Genomic DNA, 27,660 nt, shown 5'->3' on the forward strand with positions numbered 1-27,660 from the left:
CCTGCCTTGCCACGCGCCCACCCGCTTACTTCTGCGATATCAATTAAAACTACGAATCCAAAATAATTATTTTATGTAATGTACATTTTAAAAGCCTCCATTTTTTCTTTACTGTACGGAAATGCCACTAAAACTTAAAATACAACGACGCCACCCACAAAATAAACGTCAATCGTAACGTGTACGTGTACCCTTATCACCGATAAATTATTTATAAGCTAATGCATCTTATAAAATCATATTTTCATATCATTATGTGTCGAGCAATTCGTGAGTTTGTTTTGCTAAACATTTGTAATTGGACTAATAAGGTTCTTTATTAAGTATTTTTAAATTTTTAATAAGGAATAAAAATATTTTTGAAAAAAAAACTTATCATTAATATTTAAAGCATTAACTTTGTGATCAAACATTGAACTAAATGTTATTAAATATTTGTATATGACCACATACCGACTTTTTTATGTCTACCGGTTTCGAGACGTACCCGTCTCTTCGTCAACCTAATCAATTTAAATCATGACTTAAATAAAAATACAGGAGTTAAAATCTAGCATACAAATAATAAAAGGTTAAAAGTAAATAATATGGAAATATTTCACATTAGAAAAGCTTTAAAAAATAATATTCTTTTGATCAATAATCAAACACCTTTCAATAAAGTCCTTTATCCGATGTTCCACTGTAATGGTCACTCTATTAAACCTATTAAGCTCACCCCCTCCCTCCAACCCCTCTACCTTTTTTAAACTATTTCTTAAACAACATAGAATATTTTCATAATTTAATAAATGTATGTTTGTCCTTATTAGTGCATGAACTTATTAAAATGCATGCCGTGTTGGTTTTATATACTTTGTGCAACAACTGGTGAAGGTGTGTAGTGGGTTTTGCATGTTAGTTTGATTGGTGTCCTGACGAAGAGACGGGTACGTCTCGAAACCGGTAAACATAGAAAAGTCGGTAAGTGGTTATATACAAATATTTAATAACATTCATTAAAAAACTCATCCAGAAATATTTTTTCCAAACGTATTTTTTTTGTAAACGAACTAGCCAACGTCATCCAAATAACTTGTTTAGCGTAATAAAATTAAACCAATTAATTAGTTAAGTAATAATTTTTGATTTTACCATAAGAAAAAACATAATACAAAATTATTTTAAGAATCGTCCTCATAAAGCTAGGGTTTCCTAGGACAGCGGTGGCCGTATCTTAACGGCCGTAGTGAACGGTGATGCGGTGGACAGCCTTCGTGACGGGGACTAGAGAGTGGTTTTATTTTTTAACGATGTTTTCAACACCGTTTTCCTAGGAAACCACTCTCTAGTCACCGTTACGACGGCTGTCCACCGCATCAACGTTCACTGCGGCCGTTAAGATACGGGCACCGCTGTCCTAGGAAACCCTAGCTTTAGAGGAATCTGTGGCCTTATTCTGTAACTAATTTGTTTCGTAGATTCATGTGTATCGTATGACAGGAAACGAGAGCGAAATACGATTTTTATTGCGTTAGAGTGAGATGGATATATGACGAACGAACGAACGAACGAACATTTTAAACGAAATTGTGACAGAATAAGCTTGCTGTTCTATATAGGACTGTTTTCTTAACTTAATTTACATAGTTCACATTATTTTTTTCATCATTTCTTCTATGTTAATTTACTTAGACAGATTTTGATTTATTTTTGAAATATTTTTTGATATTGGAATTTTATTTATTTATAAACCATTTCGGATTATATTCATTTAACAATTTTTTTTTTCATAATTCAAATTATATTGTTGGTGATAATATTTTAAACATCTTTTCTAAAGGTTGTCTGAGTCTTTTGTTTAGTTTTATCTAGAAGCTTATTGTATAATTTGAGTCCCAGGTTTATTAGTCTCGACTGTCCTTGTCTCGTTTTAGAGTGTTGTGTATGATATTGTTCTGATATTTTCGTATTATGTCCATGTTTAATACCATTTTTTTTCCAGTCATAGTTCTTCGTAAATTGATTAAATTTGTTTTTCATCTGTCATTGTCAATCTGAAAATTGTAGTCCCATGTCCTTCTAAACTCTTTTTAATTATTTTCCAATCAACCGCTGCTTTTAAATCTGAACAATCTGTAATATACGAGAATAATGATCTTATGTTATTTATCTTTCTAGGTGCTGACGATAAAGTAACGACTACGATAATAAATCAATAAACACAAATCTCGAATGATTAATACGGTAAACAATTAAAGTACTAAGTGGTAAATTAAAACCACCAACCGATATGATGTGCATTGAACAATCAAATGTCGATAAAATCAACGAAGAAAATTTAATTACGCGTACATGAAAATATGGAATTTTTAATCAAATCTGTTGATGAAAATTGCCCGTTGACTTGAAAAGATTGGACATACATAAATTAAATTACTGTCAATAAATTTAAATAATATAGTTGTGTCGTTATTAACGTTTTCTTTATTACTTAATTATTCTCTAAATATTCAAACAAATAATTAATAATCATAATAAACATTAAAAATATCAAGTGTTGTAGCGATAAAAGATTCCACAAAAGAATCCAGTATTACTTATGTATCAACAAAAAAATTGACCTATTTGTATCGTCAAATATTAAAATAAAAATACCCTTATGTTCGCACTAAATGAGTGATTTCGGAGATTACAAAAAAGGTTTTATTCTATTGCAAAATGTCCATGGATTTAAACGAGGGTCGCTTCAGCGTGACGAAAGTGGAAGATTCCGAAGAAAGGCCGAGTAGTAATGGAGCCCTATCGACCAGCATCATCACGACCCCTCTGCGGGAGCACCCTGACGCGGCCGGGGTGTTGTGGGACCAGGAGGGGCCAGCTAGGAGGAAGAGATCTCTGGCACAGATGACCAGGGAAGCGTTGCCGAGATTGGACAACTATAGGAACTCCAGGCGGGCGCTTAAGAGACCGAGTTTGGGAGAACTGCACGGAGATATCAAGGAAAAGGTGAGTGCATTTAAAAAATATAAAAGTATGATCATTTACGTGTAAGACGACGACTTATTCACAGAAGCAAGTCTACGAATGCAAACAAGCAAATATTCTGTACCTTAGAGCAGTATTTCTTAACCTGTGGTCCGCGGACCCATGGGGGTCCGCGAATATATGTATGGGAGTCCGCAGACTCATCTCTGCACCATTTTACAGTAATAAATAAATGCCACCAAAAGTCTCGTAATCGCTACGCTTACTTAACACGGCGAACGTGCGACAGCGATCAGTGTGCGAGACTGACGTGCCCTTAACGAGCTGAACTTGAGTCAACATGGGAGAGCTAACAACATCTTCCAAGTTGAAGATAAAATTAAAACGATCATTAAAAAGCTTGACCTTTGGTCAAATCGTACAAGTAAAAAAAAAAATCATATAAATTTTTCATTGATAAACCCTTACGGGTTACGTACATTTAACAAAATATTTTTACTTTTAAAATTCACATTCTACTGTAAATAATATTTTTAACATCTTTTGCAAAGGTTGTCGGAGTCTTTATTTTACTTTTGTCTGTTAGTTTATTGTAAAATTTCAGTCCATGGTTTATAAGTCTCGATTGTCCTTTTCTCGTTTTAAAAAGTTGTATATGATATATTTCTGATATTCTCGTATTGTGTTCATGTTTTTTGCTACAGTTTTTTTCAAGTTTTAATTCTTCGTCTACCATTACATCGGTGGCTAATTTGTGAATAAATTTTAAGGATTCTAGTTTGAAGAGTTCAGTTACATTTAATTGTTTAGTTTGTTCAAAAAGTTCTTTAGTTGGTGTTAGATAGGGAAGGTCATATACTAACTTTAATATTTTATTTTGCTGTCTTTGTAGTCTGTTTATATAATTTTGATTTCCTGTTCCCCATAGTAGTTGCATATAACATATTTTAGTTTTTACAAATGCTTCATACATTATTTTTTTCCCTTTATTGGAACAAAGTTTTTGATTAAAAAAAAAGACTCGATAATGTCTAAAATATTCACTTTTCTACACAGTTGGCGTTTTTGGAATCCCGTGGTGGAGGAATGTTGCCAACACTAATACAAGACGAAATGATTAAATACCTCCGGGCTTTAAGGTTTTCGTTTCGGGATTATTTTCCAGTACCCGACAAAAATAAGAATTTACTGATAATACCAAGAGTAAAATGTCACTGATATTACTGGCTTGACAACGGCATAGAAAAAGCAATTAATAGAAAAATTTTGTGATTCAGCATTGAAATGTAATTTCAAAGAATCCTCTTTATCAAATTTTCGAGTGAATAATAACAATAATAATAATCATGGTTTATCAACAAAAATGACTTTTTTTTTATCTACTACATACACGCTAAGATTATAAGGTAATATCAAAAGAAGCACTGAAACGTTTTTTGATTTTCTCAACCACATACCTCTGTGAAAAGGCATTCTCTGCTCTTTATAAACTTAAAATAAATACAGAAACACATATCAAGTGGAAGCCGATTTGAGATTACAACTAAGCAGTAACATCAACCCAAATATCACTAATTTAGTTGCAAAAAAGCAACTTCAACCTTCACATTAATTAACCGTGTTGATATTGCTGTTGTGCGTTAATTAGTAACGTATTTATTTTATGAAAAAGTCTTTTTTCTATTTGTATTATTAAAACAAATGTTTTTTTTTTACTAAGGGGGTCCTTGAAAATTGTGCTTGATTTCCTAGGGGTCCGTGGCTGAAAAAGGTTAAGAAATGCTGCCTTAAAGGATAAAACGCGGGAGTCCCCTTTTTTAATGTAAAAATGCAGAAATTATCGCAATGAGCTATTTTGTACGTGAATAAAACACCAAAGTTCACTTTCGTTATAAAAATGCGTTTTTTAAGTTAGAATAAAAATCTGAAGTCCACTTTGCAAAAAACTTATTAGTGCCAGATATGCTATTTTCGTATGTTAATAAGATAAATATAAAAATAAGAACTATTGTCTGTTACATTGGAAGTTCTTTATTGATTGAAATTATTTCTTTTGGTCTAAAGTTATGATGTTTTGGAAATCGCGCAATCACAAAATGTTGTTTTCCGAACATTTGGTTCAATGTGACTTCAGTGGTTTATCCTTAAGGCACAGAATTTATTTTCATTTCATTATAATTGGATTATGTATACTTCGGTTTTATTCTTGATTTACAATATTCAAGAACTAACCTTTTTTTTATGAGCTCAATATTTTTTTAAAATTATTATTATTTATACGGCCTAGGCCAATTACAACAGTTACATTCAGAAACACGAATACAAGAAACTGAACAAAAAGGGTAATACAATAATGGTATACAAGATATTCGCGAAGAGACCTACGAAAAGCCGGAAGATCTATCCCAAACAATTCCAAGTCGTGTGATGAATTGACTAATATACACATTTATTTATATATACGCCCAATGGGCATTTTTATGGACACATTTATACATAGAAAATTATTATAACAAATTTAGAAAGACTCAATGGTTTATAGTAGACTTTGTGGGAGTGGAAGCGGGAGAGAGGTGTTTAACATTCTGGACACTGAGGCATAAAAACAAAAGTTGCTCTTAAAAGATTTTGACTACTGGTGACACGGTTGGGAACATGAAAAGAAATTGATTGCAACAGAGATGGGACATCACTTATAGCATTGAGTATTTTGAAAATGCATATAAGGTCCATCCAAGTTCTAAGTTCTGCGTTTCTCCAATGAAGGCATATAAAAAGATTGCTCTATTTCGAAATAGGAATAATTAAAACATTTAAGTTTGTAAGTGAAAATTCTTGATGGAAGTTCATTGTAATTTATTATATAAATAAAACACGAGTGATACTTTAATCCACAAATTTGGAATATCCAGTGACCGGTTTCATCGCTTTCGCGACATTTTCGAGACTGGTATCATTATTAAAAAGTTAAATGTATTTATACAGAACAGAGGTAAGGATACATAATTCAAAGTTATATGTAAGTAAATTAAATAAAGTTATTTTTATCTTAAGGATCATTATCAACAAATTTTCTATGGGTTAACTAATGAATTGATATAATGCTATTTTAATGAGTTTAAGTATTTTATTTTATTTTTTGTGTCTCATCCTTCGTGAGTGTGGTTTTGTAAATAATGATTTCTGAAATTTGTTTTTTTTTCTGATAATAATTTCTGATAATAATAATGATTTCTGAAATTTTGTTTTTCAGAAATCATTATTTACAAAACCACTCACGAAGGATGAGACACCAACAATAAAATAAAATTCTTAAACTCATTAAAATAGCATTATATCAATTCATTAGTTAACCCATAGAAAATTTGTTGATAATGATCCTTAAGATAAAAATAACTTTATTTAATTTACTTACATATAACTTTGAATTATGTATCCTTACCTCTGTTCTGTATAAATACATTTAACTTTTTAATAAAGATACCAGTCTCGAAGATGTCGCGAAAGCGATGAAACCGGCCACTAGATATTCCAAATTTGTGGATTAAAGTATCACTCGTGTTTTATTTATATAATAAATTAGGAATAATTATCCTTTTGTAATCCGAGAAATCTTTATGCTGTATTGTGTAAATGAATTTATTGCGTTCAAACAAAAATAGTAAGTCAAAAAATTCGCAGATCAACTCTGAGTAGCTCTTAATACGTTTCGGATAATTGGAATATTAAAAAAATATAAACTATATGGTACAGCATATTAAAAAAAAGTTAAGTTGAAAAAAAATTCGTTGCATTTTTGTAACAGGTTAACGTTTTATATTACTTTTTACGTGGAACTTGTTTTGTTTGTTGTGGCAAAAATGCATAAATTATTTAAATTTATGATTTTTAAACTCAACCGTTTCTATGCAATTAGCCCCTAGTAAATCAAAATAACTAAAGGGGTATTTTCAAATCGGGAATAACGTTAGAAATTAAAGACTACTGTAGATAATGTAACCATTGTCGCGTCAGCGTCGTTAATAATAATATTATTACCATCGTAACTTCGTAAATCGAAAAAAAAAAGAAAAGCCCCTATTCAATCAGAATTGGGAAAACACACAGCAATAGGGAAATATCACATACTACGAATACCGATAAAAATATATGAAATGGATTAAGACTATTCAATTGTATTTTCAAAATCAATATAGATATTGTGGAGAAATGTTTTTTACATTTGTTTTTTTAATACGTCGCTAGAAAAACGCGACATGCTTGGCCTTGATAGTTGTGACGTCAAGATTCGTGACAATGTTCTAAACAAATTTGAATGGTCGGGAACAAATGAACATGAATTGTGACGTATTAGGGGCGTGACCAAAGGAATCACCGTTTTTGTGGGAATTCAAAATTACAAATTTAAAAGTATTTTTTGGCTTCTAATAATTAGCAATTTTTTTTTTACTGGACAGTATTTTATAGACCTTTATAAATTTCTTTTTTTTTTTAAAAAGTTATATTTTCCTTTTATGTATACATTTATTAGTATAGTTATAAAAACATTTTAAAAACAATTAAACCATCACGCCAATATTCCGAAGGGGTAGACAGAAAGGATAAAACGCTACAGCACTCAGTCTCAGACATCACTTACTCTACATTTATACTGCTTGTGATACACGCACGCTGATTATTCCCACTAAAAAAGTTTTATAAGATTTGGTTATGCCATGGTCATAAATCTATTAACATTCGCATTGTAAATCTTTTCAGCAATTCATTCGCTGTCTATTCCCAAAAAAATCGCATTCTCGTGTACATTATGACGCAAATATTTCTCAACTCAAATACAGTACAACTCCAACTATCCGGATCAACGAGTGCCAGACAGTATCTGAAGAAACAGAAATCTAGATTATTTTATTAACCATTAAACTAACGCATTTAAAAAAAAAGAAAACGTAAAATATACTCAAAGATTAATTTGTATTGCTTTTGAAATAATGCAGTTAATTGGAATCACACTGAAAACTAACTTAAACATGTCCAGCAAAGTTAACTCGTAGATTCTGATGGTTAAAAAAATAACGCGGGTTGCGAAGTGGGCCAAAATTTGCCCTAGTTCAAAAATTCGCTTTTTGGGCCTGTTTCGTGGTGTTTTTTTTTTATAAAAAAAAAAAATACTTTAAAGCAATGAGATGGTGTGTCATAAGTTTTTTTGTAAGAATTTTCTATTTTATGTTGATAAACACAGAAAACGACGGCCGACGGGCGTTATAAAATTCACGGCGACGATAAACACCTATCGAACAAATAATACTTTTATTTGTGTTTTTTCAAAGAAATCTATGATAAAATTGGTTCGATAATTTTCATTAATGCTCGAATTGAAGCTATTTTTTTAAAAATCAGACTGAACGAATATCACGTATAAAATTTGGTTATCGCGTAATCGATAATTTTCGTATTAATAGGGTCTGAGAATTCCATCTCCGGTGGGTATGAGTTAATTGCTTTGACGAAGATCAACATTTTTTATTTGTTATTATGCATCTCTTTCATTTTTTATTTCCTGATATGGATCCGGATGCCTGGGGTTCGAGTGAACGGAGTTCTATTGCAATTTTGAAAAAAATATTTACGCCTCAAAAATGATAAAATTCAAACACCTGTTTTGGGCAATCCTGCGTCCTGTCCAAGGCATAACTTATTTTCTATGTACTTTACATTTGACATACATAAATAACAATCGTAAATTTCCAGATAATGCTCATTTAATCTAAATTAGGGCGTGGATTTAATTAATTTTAAAATACGGTTAGTTGAAATCCGCCAGAGGGCGCGGACGGAGAATTGACAGGAGGTTAAGATGTGTTACTATGTATACAGCCAGACAATCGGAGTTGGTTAACCCCCGCTTAACTGCTAATGAAACAATTCCAGAACGTTCCGAGAAACTAGAGCTGAAATTGGTTTCCCCGCTGTTCACCCTCCTAATAAACAAACATTGGTCTCATTTCATGTTAAAAAATTGAATTACACTGGAGTGAGATTTCGAGAATATAAACTAACGAAATCATACCTATCAAATCCGAAAAAATATACTTACATAAATGAAAAAAAAGACCGAATTTTAATTTTGGTGTACCACAAGGATCGATTTTGGGCCCAATACTATATATTTTATATAGTAATGACTTTGGATTGTACAATTTTACAGTAAAATATTATGTATGCCGACGACATACGAATCTATATATATATATGTATATATATAAATAAATCGCCGTCATTAGTCTCGCAAAAATTCGAAAATGGCTTGATAGATTTACGTGCGGTTTTCTTGCAAAAAAAAACTATTTACATCCTCAAGGTTTACAAATAATAACATCTACAATATATATTGGGTGTAAAAAAAGTTTGAAGCATAATATATGTGTTTTTCATCGATTTTCCAGGGTTGCGTTCGACTAAAATGGATATATTGAAAAATTCGGAAGATGTTGTTTTTTTGTTTCCTAAAAAAAAATATATTTAGACGTTTACAAACATAAACTATTTTTAATGGATACTGAACTGATTTATTCCCTTACAATTTCTTAAATTCTACATATGAACTTATTTGTAATTAATTTTTAGTTATGCTTAAATAATTTTAATCGATATTTGATAGATTTTTGAAAAACGGATTCCTACACAAAATACACCACTGTCAGTAAGTAGCGCAGAGTTTGAAATTTTCAAAAAGAATTAATTATTTTATTTTCTGGAATTCAACCATAAACAAGTACCTAGGTACCTTATTCAATATTCGAATATTAATCATCTTTAGTTTGGAAAGTTAATCATAAACATGTACCTTAGTACTTATATATCAAAAACAAGTATTTTTCCTTTTATCTGGACAGTTTTGCACGCTTTCACGACGCAGTCATTTTTATTTGGTTTCGAATTAAATGTCAAGATCACGTTGAAACCCGGCTGGCTGTTAAATAATGACTAAATTCACGTTGAGCATGAGTTGAGTGTCATAATTTTAGAATGCTCAGGATAAAACGCGGTATGCCTTTTTTTCACTAACACGTTTTCCCGTATTTTCTCCCTGAATTATGGCACTTTAGCAGTGATTTTTGCACAATTTTGACCTGAGCACGACGAGGATCTTAGCCAATTACTTGAAGAGATAAAATAAAAAAATAACCCTTATTACGAATATATAAGCAGCTCAAAAAAGGCAAAAAACGACAAACACTAACTTAACATACTTACGCTTAATGAATAAAAATAAAATCCATTTTGAATCTAGAAAAAAATGTCATGAAATAATTAGGTTTATATAAAACAAATTGACACCAACGTGCACTTCAACGTCACAACGTGATGTTTTTATTTTAATTTAATTTTGTCCAGAAAACATGCATCATAAGTATTAAAAACAAAGATTTTCAAATATAAAAAAAAACAATTAAGTATTCATTAATTATGTAAAAGATGTAAACATTAAATGTGACAAAAAATAAATCAATAAAAAACTTAAGTAAGAAAATAATAACTTAACAATTAACGTTTGCGTTTTCCATGGAGGTTGTTATTGGTAACAAATGAAAATACCGAATGCAAATTCCGAGCCATCCATGCACACATATATGAACCCATACATATACACATCTACATGCATCTACATATAAAACATACACAAACATATACATAACATGCGATACATATACATAGCATAAACCACCAAAGATGTAAATTCAGCAACTATCCCAAATAATCAACTCCGTGAAGAAATTTTCTGTATAAATACAACGCGTAGTCAAAAAATCTACATTAATACTGAGTCAATGTTAGGTTTTAATATCATGTGTCCTATCCTACAACACGTTTGTTTTATATTTTTGTGCAACTACTGTAGTGAAAGCGTATAGTGGGATTTGCATATTAGTGTAATTAGTAACCTGACGAAGAGACGAATACGTCTCGAAACCGATAAACAGTCAAATTTGGATTTAAGAGACCTGGACGAAAGAGAAACATCTTTAAAAAAGAGCTGGCTTCAGGTCTCGTCATTTTACCCTCGAAAACCCTGTAAAAGAAAGCCGGAAAAACTCCGTATGAGAGAATCGTTCTATCTGAATTGACCTTTGTATGAGAGAAAGCCGAAATTGTGACCTCTATAAGAGAGCGTTTGGTTTGCAGATGTAGCCACAGCGTCACTGTTTGTGCGCGTGCTTACAAGCTGACGATTTGTATGACGTATGTATTTATTTTACAGAAACATGTATAAAATGTGTATCTCTTTGTGTACCTCTTTACCTAATTCATACATATGTCAAGTATCCTACGTACAAGGTCCCTACGTATACTATCGAATCTGCATTTCGCGAAGTTTGCAGGAGATCAAAAACAAAGCTTGGTATTTTTTTACGTAGCTACTCGTATCAGATACTGTAGCTTATACTGATAGCTTCTTAAAAATATATCAAGTTTTTTTTGCTTACTTGTAAACCTTGCAAAATAAAGATTCGGTAGTATACGCAAGGACCATCGATATACTCATATACATAGCAGTTTTGTTTTTTTAATATATGTATTTTTGTTATAAAGAGTCTTTATTCAATAAAATACACATGTTATTACAATATTAATACATTATAAAAAATAAAAACATAAAGTATTAAAACATATTTGTCCCGATGAACTACGAGTATTAAAGAGTATTTTATTATCGGTTGCTCGGACATTAGTTTTTATTTAGATTTAAATAAAAGAGTACAGACATAATATTGTACACATATAAAATAATTAACATATATTTATTTTGTTTTTGATGCTTCGAAAAAACAAAAAAAAGCGTTAAGAAGAATGAAAGAAAAAAACTCAACAAAACCAAAAAAGGGGTTTGAAATATGTTTTAAAAAGTAGAAAAATAAAGAGAAAAAATTATAATTAAACTAAAGAATAAACATATCCTTGAATATATTTTTAATTTCAAAAAAAAATATATAATTAGTAAGTTCTCATAAATGCAACCAAAATAATATGAAAAATAAAAATCAATAAAATAAATCTACACTTTTCATTTATATCTACAAAACAAAAATAAAAGTACCTATTAAAATTAAGATCTAAAATATGTAAATAAAATAAGAAAATTAAAGGCCAAAAAGAAAATAATAAAAAAAAACACACATATACAAGCCAAATAGGTAAAATGTGTGTACTACTGTTTATGAAATTTGGTCTATTGGTCTTTATAAATTGGTTGTTGTTTTTAATGATTATTTTAGTTTATATTGTTTATCATGTCAATGAAAATTAGGTTAATTAAATTAATTACGTTTTATTATTATTATTATTATTGTGTTAACTTTGTTAAATAACTAATGTAAGGCATTTTTCACATTTTGTAAAATGTTTCCCTCGGCGGACACCCCAATGAGGGAACATTATTCCATATAAAAAAAGAATACAAACAATGTAAAAGTATAAATAAATAAATAAAATATGTTTAAGTGTCCTCGGCACGGGTAACCCCAGTGGGGACACATTATTGGTAATTGGCGGCCTCCGTGGTGTAGTGGTCAAGACGCTTGACTCACAGACGGAAGGTTCCGGGTTCGATTCCCGGTGAGAACACAAAAATTAAATGTGAATTTTCTCAAGCCTGGGAGTTCTGTGATGTAATTCACCACTGTAATTAGGTCTCCTGGCCTGTTGTGGTGCAAAAATAAAAATGAAAAATGAAAAAAATATTTTTATAGTTTATAATGGAAAAAATATGAATAAATCAAATAAATAAATAATAGGAATGAATCCTAGTTATATTTGTAGACCTCTGTAAAATAAAACATGGATATAAAAGAGACCGCTTTATAGGAAAAAAATTGTCCCGGTTCAGTGGCTCTTTTGAAAAAAGTATTTGTATGACCCATGACGACCATCTTTTTTACCCGTGCAGGCCTGTTGTAGATTGGTGTTGATTTTACGCATATATCACTGAGGCGATTATTCCAAGGAAACTCCTACGACAAATTGTGCAGTCCTTAACTACGTATTTAGTTAAAATTATCACTTATCAAGTTGACCCCTATTCTATATCAATTACCGTCCACAAAAACGAAGGTAAAGTGCGTAACTATCAGCACCTTGAAAGTATAAAGAAACTTCGTATTTACTTGTCGTGTATACAGCGACCTTTAACCGAAATATATTTCATAATGTCTACCAACACAGGCCTCATAAACAATGATAGAAATGCATTTATTCCATTTACTGCTTTTATACTTTTCGTCATTAAATATTTTTTCAATCGAAAACGTAATATAGATAGGGAAATATCACATACCAGATAAAAATATATGAAACGGATTTAAAATAATTAATTGTATTTTTAAAATCAATATGGATATTGTTGAGAAATGTTTTGGTTGTTGTGACGACAAGATTGGTGAATTTTTTTCTCACAAATTTCAATGGCAGGAACAAATAAACATGAATCGTGACGTATTAGAGGCGTGGCCAATAAAATCACCGTTTTTGCGGGAATCCAAAACAGTGGGCAGTATTTTATAGACCTTTATTACATTAAATTTTTTTAATACGTTATATTTCCCTATAGTCTCACATACTCTTTTCGTCTCACTCTTGATACTACAGATATATTTGGGAGCGAGAGAGATAATTTCACGCCTCGCACGCAAACAGCAAAGTTGCAATTACTTCTGCCAGACGCCATTTAGTAGCTCCGAATTTTGTCAGGGGTGGTTCTTTCGTTCGCATTGCGAGCATGGTCTGCTGGTTTTTTCATGTTTTTAGCAATCAGATTAAAAATATTCTTACTTTTGACTTTAACTATAAGATAAAAGTAATCGCCTATGAATATTCTATTTGTTCGATTTAAAATCTCTAATTTTATGCGTGTGTAATGACTACAACGCACCGTAACGCGCGGATGTTTTTGGCACAGAAAAGGAATGGTTTAACAGTTTTAATGCACTTATTTGTTTTAATGATTTAAAAGTAATTGGCACGTTGTTGTTTGAAAGTATCGGTTTTTCACTGTTTGTCACATATTTTGGTTTCTGGTGAGCAAACTGTGTATAATATTACACTTGTATTAGTTAAGTGATTATTATACTATTAGGTGTTAATTTTTTGTACAGCCATCAGAATAAATACATAACTCTACAAAACTTAAATATTGGCTGTTCAATTCGCCAGCTAATACCGAAAAATATTTTGATAGCGGAAAATAATGCTATCATAAATTTTCGTACAAAAATATATTGGTATCGGAAAATAAAGCTTTAAGGATTTTTTATTAAAAAAATGTTATAAGTAAAACAAAATTATCATGAATTTTCATACAAAAACTATTTTGAAAGCGGAAAAATACAAAAAAAATACTACAAAAATAATACTAAAGCCATCATGAATTTTCGTAAAAAAAATATTTTAACGAGCAGTTTTACACCAGTAAATATGCGCCCCGTAATAAAGTAGATATAATTCCAATAATATGCCCTATTATGATATAATTAACGATTACCACCTACTTTCCAATAATTTGTAACTTGACTCCAGCACTTAGCCCACTGTTAGTAATTAAATTGACTAATTATCACAATATTTCCGAGACCACACGTTGTGTTTGTTCGTCATTGTTATAATCGCTACTCTGACAGAACATAGCACCAAAGTGTACTTTTTGTTACAAAATTAATGTTATCTTGTAAGGAAAACATTCACGCGTGTGACATTCCATCTTGGCCACTGCCGTGCAGAGCCTAAACTACCCAGACTTACATTTTGTCGTTTTTTATTTATAATATAATGTAGATAAATCGAATGTGATGGTTTTGAAAGAAATGAAAGTATGGCTAAATGTGAACTCACTGAACGAAGTTATACTAAAACAAGTAGAGGAATTTGTGCATCTGGGAATTATGTTTACTAGGGATGGAATTATAAGATTCAATATGTCCATGTATTTATTATTTTCTCAAAATGTTTGTCGCAAGAGGTAAAATTAGCAGATCACAATGAAGTCCTGGTCCTGAGTCTGATGTATGGGAGCGAAGTATGGACTTGGAAACAGGGATGAAATGAGGCTGAATGCCGTCGAAATGCGATCTTTCAATTGAATTTGTGGTAAAACTATGTACGATAGATGCACAAGTGTTGAGATCCGTACATTATGTCAGGCTGAGATAAGCACTATCGACATAATCAAGAAAGGAGCTCTGCGCTGGTTTGGACATGTAGAGCGAATGGACAGCGAAAGAACGGCTAACAATATTTACTATGCGAACGTTGATGGATGCAGAAATAGAGGAAGACCGAGAAAAACATGGCATGACCAAATCCAACAAACACTTGGAAATGGACATATTAAAAGTAGGAATAATCGGCGCGCGTGTATGAGAAGATGTATGAATGATGCAAAGATCGAGATCTGTATGCAAAGATAGAGCGATGAGGATTTCTATCCTCTCTGCCTACCCTTACGGGAAAACGGCGTGATGGTTTGTTGTTGTTATTTATTTACTGATTCGATAAATTAAGATGTGGTTTTAAAAAAATACTTTTAGCGTGATTATAAATGTTTTTAATTCTATAAATGCCACGCGTTTTTTGTTTATTTTTCACATTGTATTTTGAAAATTAAACTATGTTTTTTTATTTAATGATGTAATATGTTTTAATTCTAACTGCTTATACTCAAAATAATTATCTGCTCTTCGTTTTCGCCGAACACCAACTAAATCGCAGTAAACCTTATAAAATACTGCATTTTAGGCTATAACGATGAGTAAAGGTAAATTTTTTCACAGTTTCAAGTTTTAATACTCCATTTTAACTAGTTTTGGGCAAACTTTTGTGTGCAGCAACTGATGCGAATTTAAAAAAAAAAAAAAATTATTATTGAATGACTTATATGGAACGCGTCTTACTCACAATTAATAAGCCTAATGACGAAATCAAAGTTTTTTTTATTTGTCCAAATTTTTGTAGACAAGGACTGGATTCAACTCCCTGGGGAGCTGTTTATATTAACATATTACAACAGAGACGAAAAACATTTTCGAAACGGTAATATAGAAGACTAGGCATCTACAGGGCTTATAACCTATCATTGGCTGGTTTAAGTGGCTACTTTACACACTTTGTAACATTCATTATTCTGCCCATACTTTAACATCTATATTCGTTCAGTTCTTTCATCTGTTGATGTTTGTGAAGTTGAAGAGCTGAAACCTTTTTTTATGCGGGTAAGATTAATGTGATTGAATTATTTAACCGATATACTAGGCAACGCCTGAAAATTTGGACAAACTCAAAAAATGTTGATAAATACACCAGATCCATGAAGAAGTACAGAAATTGAACACAAATTTGCAGGCGTTGCTTAGTATGTAGGTGAAATGATTCAATCACATGAATCTTACCCGCATTAATAAAGGTTTCCGTTCTTTAACTTCACAAACATCAATAGATGGCAGAATTGAAGATGTGTGCAGAATGGTGAATGTTACACAGTGTGTTAAGTGGCCACTTAAACCAGCCAATGACAGATCATAAGCCCTGTAAATGCCTAGACATCTATATTACCTTCTCGCATATGTTCTTTGTCTACGTTAAAATATCTTAATTATGACGAAATTAAAAAAAAAAAATGTTTTTTTATAAATATCATCGCGATTTGCTTGTTCGATTTTTTTTACGTTTTTCTCGAAAGTGAATGGTTTTTGTTACGGCGGTTTAGCGATTGCGCGTCAGCCCAGCCTTTAGAGAAATGGGGATTTTTTCCCAATAAACTAAGCATAAAGAGCGTGGGTGGCTGAATTCGAGTATGGATCGTATTTCTTAAGCCGAATAAAACCATAGACGGAAGGTTAGACGTTAGAGATTTCAGCCACCAGGCCCGTGACGTAAGCCTTTCACAGAATGCCAAACTCACGGTGAAAGGGACAATGAAAGCGGTAGAGTTAAATGAAATTGAAATTGCGGTTGAAGAAATTGAATATTATAAAAGGATCTTGATTTTGAACATAGAAATACACTGTAAAGTGAACATTTTCAATAATCTTAACACCGCCATCTCTGTTAAAAAAAAATAACTTTAACCACACAAGTTTAATATTAGTTAAAACATTAAGTTTTAAGTATGTCCAAATGTTTATTTATTTATTTATTTAACACTTTATATACATATACAGTTTTTAAGGGGAGGCATATTGCCTTAAAGCAATTTCTTCCTACCTGCCCAAATCGTTCAGTTTGAGAAAATTACAAGTACATGGACATATTGAATCTTACAATTTTAAACAAAAATTAAAAACATAGATTAGGTAAATAAAAATACATAAAAAAATAATACTATGCTATGAAGAGAGGAGAGGGGATCGGAAGGAAAGAAGAGGGATAAAGGAACAACTTAAATATTTAGATAGTGACATTTCAATCTTGACTTAAATGTAAATAAAGAAGCGGCGTCTCTAACATTAGTGGGTAGATTATTCCACAATTGAGCAGCTACTACTGTGAAAGAGGAGGCAAGAAAATTAGAGCGATGAAATGGTATTAAAAGAGTTCTCTCGTCACTAGAACGAAGAGATAGTCCGTGTTGTGATAGAGGTTGGAAGAGCTCTCCCAGATAAACAGGCGAAGTGGGATTATTGAAAATATTGTGAAGAAGTGATAGAATGTGAATGTTTCTACTATGCCCGATACTGAGCCAGTGTAGTTGCGTGCGATATTCAGTTATGTGGTTGAATTTGCGAAGATAAAATATATATCGGATACAAACATTCTGCAATCGTTCTAACTTATCAAGTAATTCAAGGTTAGCATCTGGATAACATACATCCGCATGGTCAAGAAGTGGAAAAGTAAGCTCTGGACTAATGTTTGCTTAACATTAATTGGCGAGAAATTCTGTAATCTTTTAAGTGAGTGCAAACTGCTATAAAGTTTACGACTAACTTCGTTAACCTGATCGTGACACCCTAAATGCTTATGAATGATAATACCTAAGTTTTTGACTGAAGTCATGAATGAAATATCTTTCAAAATATTGAACACTCGGTGCGATAAATGAGAGATGTCTTTGAGCAAAATTCGTACGGGTTTTGGGTATGACAGAATTCGTGCTCTGAGAAAACCTCGTACGGACATTTTTTTGAGACCTCTCCTTATTGTTCGACCAGAAGTGTGTAAGTGCTTCTTTTAGGTACAGTTGTCTCATATCCAGCACCTTCATGTATTAAAACAACTGTTCTAACGGTTCTGTTCAGAATACCAGGCCAGGGGTGGTATTCTAGATCTTATCTACCCCTAGAGAGTGATTTATTTGAAGATTTTTATTTTTTTATTTGCTTCATAGAATGGCCACACTGATGATTAAACGTCAAATAGTGTATAAAACTGCTTCAAAAACGGAAAAAAGTACGGTTTGGTCAATTCAACCTAATTAAGTGTTTTGGGTGATGCTTAATGTCGCAATAATGGTATAAATGAACATTTTCATATTTAGTTGCACGTGTTGAAATTAAAAAATTCAAATTAATCTCTCTAGGGGTGGTATTCTGAACGCAAAACCGCGCGCAGAAAACGCATTTTTAACGCGTATTTACATACTAAATACACTCTTAACAGAGCGATCTCTTCGAGCGCAATTCTATTCAGAATACCTGCCCAGGAGACCAACTAATCTCCAATCGATTTCCTTTTGCGAGATTTTTACTTGAGAGTCGCCGCTGAATACATTTTTTTAAATACAAAAGAATACAATTTTATTTCAAATTTCAACGCTCATCAGTTCATGGTTTACCTCTTCGTTCTAATTCTCAAGGCACTCTCTTAATACCCATCCACAATTCCTCTTTCTTCTCTAACTCATATAGTGTCCATGCGGCTCGACTGTGGAATCATCTCCCATCCACCATCAAAGATGTTACTACATTATCTCTGTTAAAATCACGTCTGAAGAAACATCTCCTTTCTTTTCCTTAATCTCTCCTCCTTTCCTTTTTCCTCTTTCCTCTTTCCTCTTTTTTCCCATTGAGTAATAGTTTCGATTTAAGGTAATTTATAAACAAATACGTTTATTTCTATTTTTATACATTTTTAACTTTTTATTATTTTTTTTTCTATTAAATATGTTCTGTAACTTGAATTATAAAAATAAAACTTTTATTTTATTGGTTGGTTGGAAGAAATTACCATTTCGCAATAAGCCCACCAATGTACAAATAACATTATGTACAAAGAGTTTAATAAATTAATTATTATTATAAGTGTTGTCCATAGTTTTTTATTTTAAAAAAATAAATAATCGAAATCAGTAGAAACAAATTGGTGTTTGGTTGAAATATTAGAAGGTAAATTTACTATTATAATGTAATTTGATTTGCACAGACAAGGTTTTGAATTTATGTTTATAATTTGCGATCTTAACACGCAGTAATATAAACGTAAGTTTATTAATGTACAATATTCCAAAGCTAATTTTAATCTAAAAATTAATTAATAATTTCTCGTTAACTGTTAAATACAATATGAAATGGGAGAGTAATTACCTGGGTGTGTTTGTGTGGGTGATGTCTTTATCTAATGGTGTGTCTGGCGCGTGTTTTCAATTATTTCGTACATTGGTTGGATTTTATTAGTTGGTTGGCAGAAATTTCCATTTGGCAATAAGCCCGCCAAAGTATAAATAACAATATATACGAAAAAGTTAAAAAAAATTTTTTTATATAAAACGTCAATCCACCCTAATTTTACCGTGTTGCATATCGTGTGGATTTGGATGATGCGCGTGTGATGGGCCGCTCAGTGTGAAAATGTCGCTAGCATCACTAGTGACGTAGTGACGAATAACGAGTTGGTAAATAACAATTACAGTTAATTAATAATCCTACTGATTACTGCTTACAGATACACGCTATAATCGGTAATCGTCAACGCATTACATCACTTCTGTCGTCCGTACGGTGTTATTAACTTGTACAGAAACTTAAAGAAGATATGATATATGTACATAAGGGTATAAGAAGCTTACTTTGAAATCTCCATTGAAGGACTTACTGAGATATTTGCGAAAAGCTTTGAAAACAGAATTATGAGATCTCTAATTATGCTTGACCAACTCAACGCAGAATGCTTAACAATGTTTGACTAAGTCCAAATGCTTGCAGACTGGCTGGATTTCCTCCCTAGGGAGATTCATATTTAAATGGTTTCAGCTCTTTTACTTCACAAAAGTCAACAGATGGAAGAGTTGAGGAAATGTTGATGTTAAACATGGGCAGAATGGTGAATGTTACACAGTGTGTACGGTGGCCACTTAAACCAGCCAATGACAGGTAATGAGCCCTGTAAATGCCTAGACTTCCATATTCCGTTCTCAAAAATGTTTTCCCTCTCTGTTAAAATAAATTAAAAAATAAACCAGAATGCTTAGTTTGCGGTGTCAAGTAGTAGAATTGAAATTCAAATTGCGTCTCAAAGTTCTGACATAAACTGCCGATGAACAGTCAGCAGTGGGCGTCCAGGACGTCGATGTAGGCAAGCGTGGTTAAGGCTCTCAGGAGGCATCCGCAGTACATGACCAAGCCAACCGTATCGCCTCCGCTTGATGTCAGTTTTCACTGGAATTTGCTGCGTCCGTTCTCTTATTACTTTATTCGCACAAAGTCAAACCACCGCTCACCCAAGGTTCTTCTGAGACACCTACCCTCAAAAATCAGTATTTTGCTGTTTTGGGCCCTAGTGAGGTGCCACGATTCTCACCCATAGAGGAAAATAGGTGTTATGTATGCGTTATGTAGGCGGCATTTGGTTTTTTACTGAGTAAATATCTGATCTCCAGACAGCCTACATAACAGGCCACTTAAACCAGCCAATGACAGGTCATAAGTCCTGTAAATGCCTACACTCCCATATTCCCTTCTCAAATATGTTTTTCCCTCTCTGTTGCAACAATTTTTTTCATTATAGTTTGAGCAAGAACGATAGAGGAAAGAATGTTGTGCATAGTTAGTGCTACAGACTGGCAGATGGAATAAATACTTATTTCTTATCACGCGAAAGGAGATATTAAGATTAATTTTGGAGAGTAAGTTAAAAGAGTCTACTTTATTATTTAATAATTTACATAAAAAGCATAATTCAAATATAGTGCGTCTATTTTCAAGGGTAAAAAATCTATTTTATTTAGCAGATTGACTGTAAGTGCAAAGCGTTTTATTATTTTTATAATCTAGTTATTTTTTATAATTATTTTTTTTTATGAAAAGAGATTAAATGTTTATGCACTGATAAAAATATATTAATTAAGTGTGTAGCGTGCAGGGTACGTCTGATGTGTAATTATAAGATAGAATTTAGAAGATAATAAATAATCAAAATCTCTTGTTGATAGATTTATACTTAGTGCAAGAATAAATCTTTTTTTTACCCGGACTATACAAACAATATCAGAATGTTGTAAAATAAATTCCTCATATTTCAATCCGGAACTTCAATAATGTTGAAAATAACCATTATTTATTGTTTTGTAAAACAGTGACTTCTCAAACCCTACGCACTGTGGCCTTCCCACGGCGCAAAATATTTATTTTCGTGATTAAAAAAATCAATGAGAAAGTTCCGTGCTACGGGAAATAGGATATAAAAAATGCTTTCTTACTTGCGGTAAAGAATAGAGCGTTAAATTGTACGGCGAAGTTTTTCTAAAATTTATAAAAATGAACTACTTTAAATGACGTCACAAGATCTTCTAATTTCAGTGTTGTGATAGATTTCCGGTTTCCGGGAAGTCAGCCCACCAATGACTACTCGCTGAAGAGAACTAGTGACGACGGCGCGGAGTAATTAAAAATTGCAAAACTTAAAAAAATTGTAGCGATGATAATACGTGAAGATGGAGTGTGTTTTATTTTAATTTATGTTAACTTATAACGATAACCACAATGTTAGTGCTTCAAATACAAATTTTATGAATAATTAAAAATTTTCAATTTCAGAACAGAGACAATTTATAAGTGCCCAGTAAAATAGAATAAAAAGTCAGTTATTTGCAGTAAAACCTATTATATATAATTTTTTTTAAATGTGAAATGCTCAATGCTTTCAATTAACTTGAAATGAGGCGGTTAAACTGTTTCCCTTTAATAATATTGATGTTTTTTGTTGGTATTTCTTGATAAAACTCCATAGTTTATGATTATGATAAAATTATAAATAAACTTATCAATGAAACTTCTTGGTTTAGTTTTACTTTTTATTATTTTGACCAACGTGCGCTTTCGCCTAAGTAGGCATCTTCAAGACTGGTGAATTGTTTTGAATTCCAATTGTTTTTTATACTATTCTTAACATATTTTGGAGATAAGATCAAATAAGTATTTTAACAGGGTACAGAAACATAAATATTTACAACTAGTTTGTTAAACAGTCCATTTTTGGGAGTTTTTGGACCGAAATTGGGATTAAGCTTTTATTATTTAAAAGGTGGGAAAGACTACTTAGGCGAAAGCGCTCGTTGGTCAAAATAATAAAAAGTAAAACTAAATCAAGATGTTTCCCATTAGTTTTTTTAAAAACATAGTTACGTTAGATGACTGTTTTAAATTCTCAAAAGCACGGATTTGTTAAAAAGGCAATCCAACGTCGAGATACTCATATTTGGTGAGTTGCATTTATCAATTTTCCACGTATTTTTCAAACAGAATATTCTTATTATTTGCTAATATCTTAATTTTTAAGCGATTCGTAATCCACTGTAACGATAAAAAATCGTCACTAACAGACATGTTTGAACAAGACATCAATTATTGGATACCATGGCCCGTCTTGTGCTAATTTACAGACATATAATTAAGAATAGTTCAGAAGGAGCGTAGAACCATATTTGAATACATCGGCCTGTGTCCAATAATCCCCCCGCTATGGCCTACTTTCGCCGCGCGCATTCGTGATGTCGCCGCGTAATGTTGCTTGATGGGAAAAAAATAATCATAACACAAATGTAATGTAAAAAAAAAAGCAATCTGTTAATTTTATTTTGCACGCGGAAACATTGATTGACACAACAGAGTAGATAAATAAAGGGTCATTTAATAAGAGTAATTGAATTTATGAACTTTGAACTTAAAATATAAAACAAATTTTATTTTACATAAAACGGATATTTTTATATCATGTTATATAATATTTGATGTTTTAAAGATAATGTTGTTTAAATGTCTCCCACGGCGTTGTTTAATCCAAGGTCTAATTTTCATTAGTTCTTTCATTACATGAGCAAAGTAGGATAAAAAATTCTACCCTGGCAACACTAACGTAATTTCCATTTTGTTTCTTCGACAATCTGACAGATGGAAAAATAATTCAATTTTGGCTTCTTAAACATTCGTTTCTTAATCCTCCTAATCCTATTTCTTTAAGATCCTAGCAGTATTTCTACACTTGAAAAGGACACAAAACGGCATAGTTGAATTCAAATCAGGAGTTGCGTACTGAGCGACGTCTACATAGAAACTAATGGGTCAAAACGTAAACCTACTCAGTTATGAGTAGTTTATTCGCCTTCAGTTTGATGTGCGTATGCGGTTTCTAGACTATTCTTAATTCTATGGTAAGCACAGTATTTATCAATTTTACACGTATTTTTTCAAAAAGAATATGCTTATTATTTGCTGAAATATCATAAACTTGCGATTCGTTATCCACTGTAACGATAAAAAATCGTCACTAACAGACGTGTTCGAACAAGATATCAATTATTGGATACCATGTCCTGTCTTGTGCTAATTTACAGATAAAATGATTCCGACTATCTACATATCGAACAAGCCTTATCACAATAATTGGTCGTGTCGATGTGGAGGAAGTAAATAAGCAATGTCAATAACAGTGAGAAACCTCGAGGTAATAATTGAAAATCACTTTGGCCGAGAAACAATGAGGCTGTGTTGATTTTGCAAGATAATTTGATAGCAAAACTTCTACTAATAGGATTGCCATCTTTTTGACGCTGTGTTTCGATTTTAAAAGACTGTGTATCTTTTTAATACAATTTGAATGTAGGTACTAAAACACTAATAATGTACTAAGTAGACATTATTAACAAGCTTTGTTTGTTAAGGAATAGAATCTATGATAAATTCTTTAGTATTTTCTATTTTCCGCTAATTCGTATATGTATGTATACAACATATGTACATTATACTTACATATATTCACACCTTTAATATGTACTTAAACCATACAAATTTACAAGTTTTACGTCATGTTACGTAGGTCATAAAATATGTTCTTTTTAATTTCAGGGTTTTCCTGAGTCAATTTGATGTTTTTTCATTCCTCAAGTTTACTACCGATTTTTTTTAAATTAATTTTTCGTAATGCCAAAACTTCTTCAAAAGCTTTTGAACAAAACGTGGCATCGTTCTCTTTTCTGCACCCAGTGGTGTAAAGGGCACTGCGTTAATGCGCCAAATGCAGCGTATTTTAATAATCTGTTGAATTCAAATTAATTCAAAGTGATCAATCTGCATTTCCGATTCCAGTCCGGTGACAGAAAACTTTTAGAATAAATATTTTACGTTGACCCTGCGAGGGATCGCACCCAGGACCTCGAGAATGATGCGTAAACGTGTATAAAAAAATATTTTAATAAAAACCGAACTTGTTTGAACGACACCGACGTTACTAGTTCACATGAATCATCCAATAATAATAATCACGGTTTATTAACAAAAATTACAATTACCTTCACATGTTTAAGGTAATAGATTTATCTGGAATATATCTAGTCTGCCTAACTAGGTACAACCTGTTTTAAGGCAGACATTTTTATGCAAAATCAACAATCACTTGACTACCTACTTGTTAATTTATTATACGGGTATACAATATTTAATTATACTGTTTATTATTTAAGAATATTTTCAAGCAAATTTTCCGATTTTTCTATAAACCCAGTAATTATTTTTTACAAATTTATTTAATTGAATCCGGGTCATCGTTTTGTAATGTTAGGGTAACATATTGAATCTTTTAGGGTCCAGAAACCTGATTAGAGAATTGTGAAAGACTTCCGGTTTACGGTAAGTAAACGGACCTATCGGCAGAACTGACCAAGAAAAAGCGGAAGAGAACTTGATACGTCACACTCTACATTACATAACTTAAAAAAATCATAGTGCTAATAGTAAGTTTTGTGTTTGCCAATGTTTTTTTTAAGTGACTTGGTTTAATAGTCTTTTAACAAATAAAAGATTTTGATTTCGTGATAACGTTCCGGTTATTTGACAATCCAGATGACTGGAATTCGTGTAAACGGAGTTCCACGGTATCACCTTTACCTCAAACATTTTTTTAATGTATTAAACAAATATTTATAATATAATTTTCATGTAATAATTCGACATTTTGAAATACCTTGTGTGGGCCAACGTAAAGGTTAAAATTTCTATTTTAGATCGTGTTACTGTTAAAAATGAGAACATTTTTTCCTGAATATTTTACGCATAATTTAATCCATTAAAGTCCAACATTATTTTGATTTGATGTTGCAAACCATTATGTCATAATTTATGCTTTATGCACACAATTAGAATATAAGTTTCACTTGGAGCTGATAAAAACTTAATTTTTTGTTTTTACAATTAATATAGTATTATGACCTATAAAAATTATTGCTTGTATATACTAGTTATTACATTATAATGCGGTCACTGACTAGCGAAGGTCTAAGGTTCAAACCTCGCTATGCCACAACCTGATTCCCATTTTCTAATAATCATCGTCATCAAACCCTTATCCACACCTGATGGTGCCTTTTATTACTTCCGCTGCCGAAGGGTTGCACGACGGTGGCTTATGCGGATGATGCGCTATATCTTGTCTTTGGAGGATCGAGAGCTATGATAGAGAAGAAGGGTAATGATGCTTTACACGACATTTTAAAATGGGGTGAAAGAAACAAACTCTCATTCTCTCCTCACAAGACTATTGGCTTGATGTTACGTGGGAACCTGAATAGGGAGGAAACCATGTTGTTAGGATGGATGGGAAGAGCGTCAGGTTTCAAGACCATGTCCGGTATCTTGGTGTTCAACTTGACAGATCTCAGTCGTTTCTCACGCACATCAAGACCGTCTCGGTAAAGGCTATAAATTTGTTTTTTAATTTACGTCGCCTATGTTGTGTTGAGTGGGGAAACCGCTCTCCAGCCCTGCGGATCCTATATCGTGGGTCCTATGTGGCCAGGTTACTTATGCGGCCCAGGTATGGGTACATCGTCTGGATATCGGAGTGGCTAGACTAGCACTTCTTAGTGGACAGAGGGTTCCTCTGCTGGCACTGACAAGGGCATATCGGACTGTGGCGTCTGAGACTCTTCCTGTGCTTGCAGGAGTTCTCCCCATAGATTTTGAGACAAGAGACGCAGTAGTAAAACGCTCTGTGAGGAGAGGAGAGAATATGAAATACTTTGGTGTTGAGCTGCGCCCTTCCGAAACAAGATTTAGCGTAGTATATGATATTATGCGAGGCGTAACTCTCAATCAATGGCAGAATAGATGGGACATGCACGGGGAGATGGACGTGGTCTTTTTTACCTTCCATCAGACACAGGATGTGTAGTAAGTTCTTGTTGTTTGACCATCATACCGCACAAATGGTTTCGGGACATGGGGAGTTTAGAGACAAGCTTCATAAACTTGGACTTGCCCCAGTCTCGAGCTGTGCTTGCGGAGATAACCATCAATCGGCCGAACACATCATGTGGCACTGTGTGCTATTGGATGATGCCAGAGATGAGATGCTGAATGGTCTGACAGGGGTCATGCGACCAGCGTGGAATGTGGATCTGATGGCCAACAGTACGAATTTTGCACTCTTCCGTCAGATTGTCCGGACTTGGGTATCGCGTTAGGAGCTCCTCAGATGCGCGGACGCCTAGGGGGGTAAAATATGGTGGGACAGGCAACAGTTCCTGTGGGATGCTCATTCAGTTGGGACTGTGCTTCCTTCCGAGCGGAACGCACACGTTCTTTTGTTTTGTTCTTCCCTTACAGGGTGGTATTCGGATCCTCTGCCTCTGACCACCCAGAGAGTCCTTCTTTATTCAAAGCCGTTCTCTCATTGTAAATATCCGTGTTTTTACTTATGTTTGTTGTGTTACTATAGTTTTAAGAAATTGTTTTTTTGTATATTTGGATGCGTTTATTTATGTAAATTGTTTGTCTAAATATACATTTTTTGAATAAAAAAAACAAAGGCATTGAGGTTATCCTAAGGGGTGGGGACGACGTGTTGACCTCTGTCCATACATCCTCCTCCCCACTCCTTAATCTGCATAGAGTTTGTATTCCTTAGGAATATTGATAATAACTTTCCTCTATGCGCAGCTGACAGAGTCCCCCAGGACTCTATAACAGCTGCGGGCGGATGGTGGGCTTAAGGATCTCCCCTCAATGATGGTGCATAGGGCACTTAATTTGTTAATTAAATGTGGCGTATCTCGATCGTAAATTATTTATTTAAATTTTTTGCAAAGGGCAATTTCAATTAATCGACCAATAAAATACGAGTGTTATTTATATAATTTAAATTTCAAAGCGTTTTGAATAGAAAATATTTAAATTTTTTTTTCTTGGAAACACGAAAATAGATTTTCACAATTTTGAAAAA

The 27,660-nt window shown here is 32.6% G+C and overlaps 1 protein-coding gene across 1 annotated transcript in view; it reads left to right on the top strand.

Annotated features, from left to right (window-relative positions):
* Nucleotides 1-27,660, top strand: part of NKCC (sodium potassium chloride cotransporter) — a 96,470-nt gene that overhangs the window by 20,717 nt on the left and 48,093 nt on the right. The window contains exon 2 of the mRNA XM_088225088.1: nucleotides 2,161-2,988. Coding sequence (XP_088081214.1) covers nucleotides 2,701-2,988 — 288 coding nt within the window. The 5' untranslated portion in view covers nucleotides 2,161-2,700. The remainder of the gene's footprint in view (nucleotides 1-2,160; nucleotides 2,989-27,660) is intronic.

Source organism: Micrasema longulum, unplaced genomic scaffold, assembly GCF_059751315.1.
Source record: "Micrasema longulum isolate JH-2025_06_02 unplaced genomic scaffold, ASM5975131v1 h1tg000330l, whole genome shotgun sequence".
Lineage (NCBI taxonomy): Eukaryota > Metazoa > Arthropoda > Insecta > Trichoptera > Brachycentridae > Micrasema > Micrasema longulum.